Below are 11,844 nucleotides of genomic sequence, written 5' to 3' on the forward strand. Positions count from 1 at the left end.
ACCCAAGTCTAGGGCTTACATTGTTAGCTGTGGAAATCCATGCTCAAAAAGATAATGATACTCTTTCTTATGATGGGACAACAATTGATTTCCTCAGTACTGTTATTGAGTAGCAAGATAAATATTACTGGGAAGTAGAAATCAATGATCTTTGCGGTGCTGGAGTTAGTTCTTATATATTTTAGCCTTGCTCTATCTCTTGCCATATTATGTGAGAGCTTCCCTTAGATGAGGAACCTTTGAAAATACATTCTTACCTCTACCCAGTCTCTACCTGCCTGAGTCCCAGCTCATCCATTGTCTTCTCTGAAAACATCCTGACTCTCTAAGGCGGAGGAAGAAGACAGGCCTTTGTATTCCCAAGGGACTCTGTGCTGACCCACCACAGAGCCTGCCCACAGTAATGAAATTACCTGTTTATTTGTCCCCCATCCTGGGCTGCAAGCTCAGTAGGAGCAGGACTCTATAATCTTCTCAAGAAGACATTAGCCAGTGAATAAACCCCCCTGGCTGTAAGGCCATATCAGAGAGGCTGTGGAGGCATTCCTCTAGCATGGAAGAGCATGGCGCCCTTCCTTGTGAACTTACCTCCTCATAAGAACCTGAAGAAGCATTGGGTGCTTTCCTTCCTCAGGACTGCGTTGGGGTCTGCAATTCTATCTCCTCACCAAGGGCAGAAAATATAGCTGGGACCATGCACGAAAAGGGACACAAGAGGGTGAAAGGACATGATTAAAGGTGACATGGGGTCAAGGGACATGGCTATGACATGGCTAAAGGGATTCCATGCGCAAAGGAGACTTTCTTCTGAAGTCAGATCAGGTGTACACTTTTCCTAAAGCTGCTATGACATTCATCGTCAGAAAAGGACCTTTATAGCTCTCCTCTGTGGTGGCCTGAGAGTACTGCCTTCTTACAACACTCAGTTCTGCTCCAGGGAAACAGAACAGAAGAACCATAGCTTCTCCCTTTCCCAACCTCCAGCATTCGGCTTGTCCCTTGTCAGGTTCCTGATGCTGCCAGCTGTCAGTGAGGCCTGGGCCAGAGAAAACACTACAACAGGCTCATCAAGAATTCCGGACACAGTGTTTAAGCCTGGAACATGCTGGAGCTGAATTCCTGTGAGATTCACTCAAGTTCCAAGAGCCTGAGTTGAGATGTAAAAGGTCTCTACTTCCGAGTGAGCTTCTACTCCTCTGATGGAGTCACTAGGCAACAGTTTTCTGTGGCTCTAAAAACCATGTGGGTAAAAGATTATTTATTTCTATATATGGCCAGAAAAGAGCCCAATCAAGGGTTGGCTTCCTGGTTGACCCTCTCTAGTTTTTCCAGATCTGCAGCCTCCAGAGACTTCCAGGCTGGACATTGGTTTCTATGGCCTGTGTGTGATTGGGCTCAGCAGCAGAAAAGTTGGCTCCCAGCGTGACTGATCCCAGTTGTCCTCATCCCCTACCCTTCTCCCCTTGCCTCTCTTCTCTCAGAATGCTGCAGCTAAAATGCAAATAATGAAGCTCTCACAGCTGCAGCCCTGCTAAAAATAGCAAGTTTGTTTATTTTTATGTTCAAGAAGCCCTTTTCCTGCTGTTGCTGTTGTTATGAGCATAACTCCCAGGCAGGAATGGGGAGGACTCTGTGTGCTGGTCACCAGCCAAATGAATTCTGTCCTGTGCTAGGGGCTCACATCGCAAAACTTATTCAGGGGCCAGAGGATCTGGTGATCTGTTTTCTTTTTTGAGCCTTTCCTGCCTTAGCTGACACCTGCTCTACAGAATGGGTTTCTCAGTTTTTAGATGATCTGCATGAATGTACTTCCCTCTCAGAGACAGCCTCCCCTTTACTTATGATCTGCTCATAGGAGAGGTGTGGGCAGAGGAAAGGACCCTGGGCTAAGAGGCCAGAAGCCTGGGTGACCTTGGGCAAGTCACTACCTCTCCGCTTGGTTTTCCCATCTATAAAATGAGTGTAACTGTGTTTGCCTACAACTGAAGTGCAGTAATGGATATAAAACAACTTTGAAAAGTTCAAGACATCTGCAGATGAGCTGTTTTCTACTTTTGCTTAATGAACCCAGGCTTCCCACGTGTGTCCCAAGGGTAGCTATTCCTGTTGCCTCAAAGGGCTTTTGAATGGCCCCTCCCAAAAGGAGTATTAGAAAGGGGACAAGGAAACAGTACATGAGGAGGTATGTTTGGATCATATTTCTTTTGAGATCTGAACAAAACAAACTCCTGAGAGGTGATCTAGTCTAGAACAGAGACTCTTAGTGAAGATCTGGGATATTGATGAAAGGTACTGGCACATTCTGTTAGCTTGCTGGAGGTTTTGGAGCGACAACTGTCCTGCTACACATCTTATCTCCCTTCTTATAATGTAAAACTGTTATTAATAGTTATCTTCCAGCTAGAAGACATCTTCATTTGCTCAACCACTTAGATCATGTGGGTTTTTTTTTTTTAAAGTTTTTATTTATTTATTTATGAGACACACACACACACACACACACACAGAGAGAGACAGAGGTAGAGAGAGAGAGAGAGAGAGAGGTAGAGACACAGGCAGAGGGAGAAGCAGGCTCCATGCAGGGAGCCCGATGCGGGACTCGATCCCAGATCTCCAGGATCACGCCCTGGGATGAAGGTGGTGCTTAACTGCTGAGCCATGTGTTTTATACCACACATGTGGAGCTTATCACCTGGTTTCTAGACAGTGTCCCAGGGAGACATTTTCTCTTCAAAGATCCTAATGGCTGAGGGCAGGGCTGTGTTGGATGCCTCTGACTCATCTGGAGCCGCTGTGACTATTTGCTTGTTTTTTGTTTGCTTTTTGGGGAGAACCCTGGCATACTCGGGGCTGGTCCTAGAGCCTCAGTCTCACTGGCATTTATATCTTACAGGCTTCTCTGTTGTAAACAACACAAGAATGACTTTGACTGATTAAAACAGCAAAATAATTTTTTTTATAATAAATTTATTTTTTATTGGTGTTCAATTTACCAACATACAGAATAACACCCAGTGAGCAAAAGAATTTTTAAATTAAATTTTAATTTAGTTTTATAATTAAATTAAAATTAAATTAGATTATAATTAAAATTTGCAGGCTCTGTGACTTGGATGAATTATTTCTTTTGGTTAGTCTTTTTTTTTTAATTTTGTTTTTATTTATTCATGAGAGATACACAGAGACAGGCAGAGACATAAGCAGAGGGAGAAGCAGGCTGTCTGCGGGGAGCCTGATGCCCAACTCCATCCAAGGATCCCAGGATCATGACCTGAGCCACCCAGGTGCCCTTCTTTTGGGTATTCTTAAACTGGGTTTAGCATTTCCATAAGTTTTGAATGTAGATAACAAAGCAGGTCTCTGCTCTGTGAATTTATTACTGTTAGAAATCATAGATATTTTTAAGTCAATTTCAGTTGTTGCAGACATTTCAAAATATGGTTTATACTCATTACTACTTCTGGGTAAGAGTGATTTAGAAGACTTACCACTAGATTTATTTAATGTACTAATTTTAAAAAAAGCACAGATATTATGCTATCATATATTTGTTTTTTAAAAATTTCTAACTGTATTTCAGAATTGTTGGCTATTATATTTTGTGCATTTACAAACACTCTCAGGGCATCTGTATGGCTCAGCTGGTTAAACTTCTGGCTTCAGCTCAGGTCCTGATCTCAGAGTCATCTAGCCACAAGGGTCCAAGAGGCTCTGGCTCTGTGCTCAGCGAGGAGTCTGTTTCTCCCTCTCCCTCTACCCCTCCCCTTGTTTGTGTGTGCTCTCTCTCTCTCTCAAATAAATAAATGAAATCTTTAAAAAACCAAAACATTCTCCATATACTTCATAGGCTTTACCAGGCTACCAAAGGTAGGCGTGGCACATGAAAGTTTAAGAACTCCCTGACCTAAAGGATGTTAGCTCACAGCACGATTGGCTACATAACTTGCAGGGCCCTGTGCCAAATGAAAATATGAGGCCTTTTGGTCAAAATTTTAAGAACTGGAAGATGTACAGCTGAGCATTAAACCAAGAATGAGACCATGCTGAGCCTGGGGCCCTGTGTGACTACACAGGTTGCTGACCTGTGAATTGGGAACTGGCTCGTAGAATTTCCAGGAAGGTCAAAGGGCCAGACTCAGGGCCTATGCGGTCAGGGGAAGTACCCAAATTGTGCTGGAGAACTGGTCTGGTGATGACCTTGTGTTGCTCCTGCAGAGCACAGATACCTTGGCTTGTCCCTGTGCCACACTAAGAGTAAAAAGCTGGAAACCGCCCCTGGGATCTGGTGTCACTGATATGTCAGTAAACTGGATGGAGCTGTCTGCATTGCCAGGATGGATTCTGTGCAACTCCTGAGCTTCTGTATGATTAGTTTCCAATTTAAAGTCTGCACTAGATGGATATTATTGGAGGAGTCTTGTTCACGGTCATTCCTTCAGCCACGGGGAAGTTAGTTAGCAAATATCTATCATTGTTCACCTCCATGGACCAGCTCTGCCTCACAGGGAGAGGGACTCCCCAAACATAAAAGGGGTTCAGTTGCTAAGTGGCTAAAAAGCATGAGAAATGTCCTTGATAATACCCATATACCCAATGGATACCCTGATCACTGGATATACTCCTGAAGGAAGTCCTGGGCTTGCAAGAACAGGTGGCTATTTCTAGGTAGATGAGGCTATTCTCCAGAGAATACATACTCAAACATTTTAAATCTCTGGGACATTTGAATGGTTGCTAGGATAATAAGGCAGAGTATTTGGAAGAGAGATTATTTAAGAAAGTCACAACCTAGGGAGATAGAACACAGAAGCTTGGGACTTCCACCAAATCTTTTCTATCTGCAAGACCAGACAATACCAGAAAGAATGGAGGGGCTCTTCACTGTCACACATGCAGGTTCTAGTTAGTTTAAGAGTTTCCTGGAAGCAAGAGACAGTGATTCAACATGGATATACTTAAAGTTGAGTCAAGACAAAGGGAATGAAGATTGCTGTAGAAATGAGCCTCCGTGTGATGCAGTGTGGTGCCACTCTGTGGAGTAGGGCCTGGATCCCCAAGCTTCAGCTCATGGATCATTGTTTGCCTTCTCACCCTTACCAAAAAATTAATCAGTAAGTAAGGGATAGGCTGTCCTGTTTCTTTATCCCCAAAGAGTGGTGGGTGGGCTGTTCTTTGGAAAGTGGTGCAAGGACAGAGCTACTCCCACAGGGCTCAATGGGAGTCCAGGAGAGTGAAAGTTGCTCTCTAGAAGGGCAGCTGAGGGAGAGATTACAGCTCTCTGTCTGGGTGCTCAGCCAAATGGCAGGTTCTGAGAGGCCAGCTACGTAGGGAGCCCTGCTGGCCAAGACAGAGGAGCCCTCCTTCCACCCGAAGGGGCCACCCATAAGAGTTTACCTGAGAGGCCAACAGGCACTACCTGTGGGGATGTCCTGAGAAGGAGCAAAAGGAAATAAATACTCCTTACCCAGCTCCTGACACCTATCAAGTGCTCTGCATCCATTGTGTCCTTTATTCCCAAGGGTCACTTGAGAGAGAGAACATTTTCTCCATTTTACAGACTGGAGAGCCAAATCCTAGAGCCACCAGCTCTCTTTACCTTCCCAACGTGTTACCTCGAGGGGAAAAGAAATTGGCCACCATCTTTTGATCTATAGTAAAAGGCTGGAGGTTTTGTCTTTTTAATATACTTTTCACCAGAGAAAGAGAAGAATAATCACTACCCTTCCCATCCATCAAACAAATACTCTTTAGCAAAGAACTCTTGACTTACTATTATTATTATTATTATCACCACTTATTTTTCTATTTTAAAAATAAAGATTTGAGTAAACTCTGAAATAATTTTAGATTTACAGAAGCATTGCATAGATAAGTCCCTTTCACTCAGTTTCCCCTAACATTAACATCTGATATAATTGTGGTGCATTTGTCAAAACTAAGAAATTAGCATTGATAGTATACAATTAATTGATCTGTGGAGTCTTTGGATTTGACTACCAGTTTACCCACTAATGTCCTTTTTTGTTTGTTTTAGAATCCAATTTAGGATACCACACTGCTGTAGGGAAACCTTGAATATTAAGAGAACTTTCAGGGTGCCCATGGAGGGTTTGACCCAGGATAGAAATGGTTTCTTTGTATTTTTCCTCATTTTTCCTTACTGAAGTAGCATGAATATTAAGTGTTCTTTAAAGTTTTGTAGCTTTGATGGACCCTTAGTGGCTTCCTTGGGATGTTAATGCCAGACAAGTTGAAGCGGTATAAGGATTTTGAAATAAAGATGCTTCCAAGATGCAAAATATTGTGGTTTTTGTTTGGAAATATGGGATACACGAGTCTCTTTCTTCCCTCAAATTCTAAGTACTAAAACACAGTTGCTTTGCACACGGACTTCTACCTCACATCTTCCTGTGAATTCATATAGGTTTGGGCTCAGAGTCTTGCTCTGTGCTGAGGGGAAAAGACACTAAATGTAGGTGAGATATTGTGTGAACTGAACCTTACCATTGGTTTCCCCGGGTTATTCTATCCACTGTTCATAGCACTGGGTGCGCACTGGCAGCGTTTCAAGTCGTGGAGTGTCTTACTATATTTGGGCTTCTGCTTATCGATTGGGCATCCTTGCTAATATAGTTTGTTTTCTTCTGAAATGGAACTAAAACTGGCATTATAGGGAGGTGTTCTTGGGTCTATGACAGGTCCCTTTTTATAGTCTACTGGTCTGGGGTCCTGGTGCTTTTGGAAATCTGCAAAATTTCAGGAGGTAGGCAGCTGGTGAGGGTGGGGGGAGGGGTGGGGTCCCTGTCATGATTATATGGAGCCAAGATCCCACAGAATACAGTGGGTATTAGAGTTATTTGTGAGGATTTGTGGGATAGATATAGCATAATCTTAAGTGCTCAACTGATAATTTAGCCCCCTATTCCTAATCTTTAATCCTCCATAATATAAAAATGTGGATATATTAAACAACTGTATGTATAACTTTATCCATCTGCCCATAGCCCACCTAACTCTTAGGGCTTATTTTCAGAACAGTGATCATTGCTAATAGTTGAGCATTTACTATGTCAGGCAACCTGCCATATCCTTTACATGGTTTGTATAATTTTCCACAACTCTATGAGGTGAGTAGCATTATTTTGTTTACATTTTGGATGAAGAAAATTAGTTAAGAAACTTAATTTCATCCAAAGTCACATAGCTAGGAAGTAGTGAAGCCAGAACTCAACTTGGAGCCGTCTAATTCTGAATCCAGTATTCTCTTAGCCACCTTGCTGCACTGAGCCAAGAGATATAGATAGTTGGTAAATACACTTACACTTTCCCAGTCAATGACTCCATACCTCCCCCCCTTTAAGCAAAGGTTACTCAAGTTCCAGAAATCAATAATCTACATCATTTATTGAGTTTTTTTCTACATTCAGAGCTCTGTGCTTGATGCTGAAAGGTATAGAGACATAAAAGAAAATTAACCAAGTTCTGGAGTGGAAAAAGCCCAGGAGAATGGAATTCTCATCCCAATGCCATCATGATTGGTTTGGCCACATCGTTCAACTTCTTTGGGCATCAAATAATTTATTGGTAAAGTGAGCAGGATTAGATAAACCCAAAGGTCCCTTGGCCTGTTCTTTGATTTTGTCCCTCCATCTTTGTGCCAGACATGGCACAGGATAATACCAGATGTTATCCCTGCCCACAAGGATCATAGAACAAAACCTTCAAACACGTGACACAATTGGAGAATAGCAGAGTGGTGAATTGTCTACGTAGGCTATAAACAATCACTGGACATGTACTTACATGAATTTCTTATGTACTCAGCACTGTTAGGTATAAGAGACATATATCATAATTTCTGTCCTTAATAAAGGTACAAATTAGCTGGAAAAACAGGACATAAGTACTTGGAACGATGACTAATACATTAGATAATTAAGTGCTAAGTTATGCTGTGCAGTCATTGTATGATGATGGTAAAATGGTAACAAGCAACATATGTTGGATTTGTAGGTATGTGCAAGATTTAAGGGATGGCAAAAATCCCTCAACAATCAAGATAAATAATACTTTAATGCAATATTCTTTAAAAATTGAAAAATGCAAAAACTTCACAATGAGCAAACTATCAAGATTTTAAATAAAGACAAGTTCAGTAGTATTGATTTTTTCCTTCTGTCTCGGGCTCAAGTATGACTCAGCAGAGCACTGTGTGCTAGCTACTACATCTTATTGCTTTACATTCATTGTCTTATTCAGTCCTCACAATGACCTGATTATTAGATCCCACTATTAGCTTCATTTTATGGATGAGGAAACTAAGGCTTGAATCACTCAAGTCACAGAGGTGATAAGAGGCAGAGACAGAACTTGAACTCGGGTGTCTGGTTTCATAATTCATGCTTTTAAACACTGCCTCATATGCCCTTACAAATATACAGACAGAGCCCCCTGCCCCAGTAGAAGGCTATACCCCAGTGCTGCCGAGCTAGATGTGGGCTCTGCCGGGAGCAACACTGTGGTCCTCCTGGAGGGGTGCTCAGCGCACCTGTGCTCTTCAGCCCATTGCCTCCTGGCCAGAACTTTTGGGGCAGGGGGTGGGAGTGGGCTGCTCTTCTCATCTTACCCTGTAAATTCCATGAGGCTGGGAACCACAGCCAAGGGGGGCTCCACCTAACACCAAAACTCCAGGGTACATTTCACGCTCATTTCATCCATAAGTAGGAAATCCAAGGTGGAGTTCATCCGAATTGTGCTTTTTGCCTGACCCCACAAAAAGAAGACTCTGTGGTGTTTACCAATATGTCACAGCAAAGGAAACCATGCTGAACGCAGAACCTGTCTTAGAAACATTTGTCATCTTAGGCCCCATCTGCAGCACCAAGCTCTATTTCCGGGCAGGAAATGAAACCACAGTGAGCAAGGTAAATCTTGAGCTTCAAGTTAGCAGTTTGGGAGCAGTCATCATCGTCTTTCAGCTTAACTTCTAGCACACATTTGCCTGAGGTCGGCGGGGGGGGGGGGGGGGGGGGGGGGGCGGGGAGGGTTGGGGAGCAGAGACAGTGACCAGATGGGCCTGGGGGCATTTCAACTGAACTGTGCGGCTTGGGTCAAGAATCCACCCATGTGCCTTGGGGTGCTGGGGGTTACATTTCTGCTCCCCAGGACAATTGGTTGTTAGTACAGATAGAGGCTTGGGATAGATAACTAGATGTGGGGTAAAAAGAAAAGTCAGAATTACCAACTGTCAGTACTGAGAACTGATTTGGAGGTTATCTGGTCCAAGTCTTCATTTTATAGACGTGGAATTAGAAGCCCAGAGAAATTATGTGACCTTAGGAAAGGTCGCATAAGCATTTTTCTGGCAGGCACGAGACATGAAATTGGGTAGATGACATTTTGAAGTGGCAATTTTAATGTAACCATAGGGCCATTTCGATGATGCCTAAAAAGTACTGCTTTCAGCAGCACAACACACACGTTCACTTTATTCTTTGACCTCACCTTATCTATCCCCTTATCTCAGGTCTTGTGGGAAAACATACAGAGATCATTTAGTGATTCCTGCAGTGGAGGCCTTTGGGCAACATTATTGACTATTTCTGTAGCATAAATAAGATGATCTGTAGTAGCACAAAAGCCTAGGGTGTCATGGGTCTTGCCATAAATTAGCATGTCTTGTCTTTGTTTTCAGTTATTTTACTTTTTTGTTTTATTGTGTGTGTGTGTGTGTGTTTTTTTAAAGATTTTATTTATTTACTCATGAGAGACACACACAGAGAGAAAGAGGCAAAGACACAGGCAGAGGGAGAAGCAGGCTCCATGCAGGGAGCCTGACATGGGACTTGATCCTGGGTCTCCAGGATCATACCCTGGGCTGAAGGCGGGGCGAAACCGCTGAGCCACCCAGGCTGCCCATGTTTTATTGTTTACTGTGATAAAAAATTTTCTCTTTTGATACTATGGAAGAAAGAATCTATGGCTAAGGTTTCATAATGTGCGTACTTGAGGTATGTCCAACCTTCCCCTCTGCCCCTTCCCCACCCTCTTAATATATATATTAGGTGGACCTGATGAGTTCGTGGAATAGAGAGTATAAGTTCATGGTATCCACATGAACAAAATGGGAATAATTATTTGTTGCCAGTTTCCTGAAGATAGTAAAATATCTTATACATGTAAGATATTATATACACGTACATTATCTATGACTTATAAATGACACAGTTCTTATGGAACTACCCTGAGTTTTCTATTTTTCCCGTTTATTTGGACTTTGAGCCTTTTTCCAAGGGATCCCCCTGGCTGGACTGCCCTTACCTTCTGCTGGCATGGGAAACATTTTATCCTTTAAGGTCCAACTCAGTTGTTATTACCTCTGAGAAATGTTTCCTTAATCTTTTAGCATAAATGGACCACTCCCTTTTTTGTGCTATCATATGTCTTTGGACATCCCTCAAGTATAGCCATTCACTCTTTACTTGGAATTATTTATTTAGGGATTGTGATCCATCCACTTCCTGAGCCCAGCATGGTACCTGGCACGTAATAAAGCTCTATAACCCACCGGAGCTACCTCTGCCAGCAACATGTCAAGGTAATTTGGAGGTCTGTGGGGCCAGCCAGCCTGAGTCTGCTCACCTTTAAAGTCTATGCGTCACTTCAAAGGGACTTACCTCACAAAACTTCTGTGAAGGTTAATGAGCTTTCACTCTACTGGGTTCCTGAGGGTCAATCTAAATATGTGGAGGAGCCAAGGACCCAGCTTGAAGAAAGCATTTCACATCTCCGACATTATTGCGAGCCATATACAAGTTGGTGTCAGGAAATGTACTCAGAAACAAAGCCCAAGATGCAGAGCTTGGTTCAATGGGGGTTAGACAGCTATGAATATCTCCAAAATGCACCTCCTGGATTTTTTCCAAGACTTGGTGTTATTGGTTTTGCTGGCATTGTTGGACTTCTTTTGGCTAGAGGGTCAAAAATAAAGAAGCTGGTGTATCTACCTGGGTTCATGGGACTAGCTGCCTCTCTTTATTATCCACAACAAGCCATCATATTTGTCCAGGTCAGTGGGGAGAAATTATATGACTGGGGTTTACGAGGATACATAGTCGTAGAAGATTTGTGGAAGGAGAACTTTCAAAAGCCAGGAAATGTGAAGAATTCACCTAGAAATAAGTAGAATGCTCCATGCTCTGCCCATTTTAATCAGTTATAGGTAAACATTGGAAACTCCATGCATTTTCTACAGAAAAAATGGCAGAGAAGTCAGTACTGAATGTAGTAAATTGGCTTTCTTCTTCAGGAAAAACTATGCCAGGCTTCTTTGTTATCTTGGTTGATACCATACTACCAGTGGACTAATCGGAAATCCTTTCACCTAGAGATAATGTCCAGCATTAGAACTCCTGGTTCTCATGTTGCTATTTATGTACATAATTAAAATTCTGAATTAAAAAAAAAAGCTCAATAAATACTGGTTAGGTAACCATGTCTTCCGGGGCGATGATGCTCTAGAAAGTGTTCTAGCAGCTGCTTCAGTCATAGGAACCTAGGACAACTGGGTCTCCTGCTCCCCAGATCCTGTGGAAAGACATGGCAACAGATGTAATGAATCCATATGCCCTTTGATACCGGGAGCACTTTTGCTTCCGATTTTGCCAGTAAGAGACCAAGATTTTGGGCACTGTGCCCCTAGGAAATCATATAAACTTGAGGCTATAAAAGAAAACCTGATTTTTTAAAAATGATTTCTAGTTTCCCTCACTATTGCTTTTTAAAAATAAAATACTTATTGAAGTATAATCATTATCCCGTGCTGATTCCAAATTACCTTTTTAT

General features: G+C 42.4%; 1 protein-coding gene across 1 annotated transcript; it reads left to right on the top strand.

Annotated features, from left to right (window-relative positions):
- The first annotated feature begins 8,822 nt into the window (after positions 1 to 8,822).
- Positions 8,823 to 11,467, top strand: LOC121487743 (MICOS complex subunit MIC26-like). The gene is made up of 2 exons (XM_041749722.1): positions 8,823 to 8,924; positions 10,586 to 11,467. Exons 1-2 carry the CDS (start codon positions 8,823 to 8,825, stop codon positions 11,183 to 11,185), a joined length of 702 nt encoding a protein of 233 aa, XP_041605656.1. The 3' UTR covers positions 11,186 to 11,467.
- The last annotated feature ends 377 nt before the right edge of the window (positions 11,468 to 11,844 follow it).

Source organism: Vulpes lagopus, chromosome 1 (genome assembly GCF_018345385.1).
Source record: "Vulpes lagopus strain Blue_001 chromosome 1, ASM1834538v1, whole genome shotgun sequence".
In the NCBI taxonomy this organism is placed as follows: Eukaryota; Metazoa; Chordata; class Mammalia; order Carnivora; family Canidae; genus Vulpes; species Vulpes lagopus.

Coding starts and splice junctions, on each gene's coding strand:
- LOC121487743 (XM_041749722.1), top strand. CDS start 8,823: ATGCTGAACGCAGAACCTGTCTTAGAAACATTTGTCATCTTAGGCCCC. Junction 8,925..10,585: donor ATGAAACCACAGTGAGCAAG/GTAAATCTTGAG, acceptor TACCTCTGCCAG/CAACATGTCAAGGTAATTTG.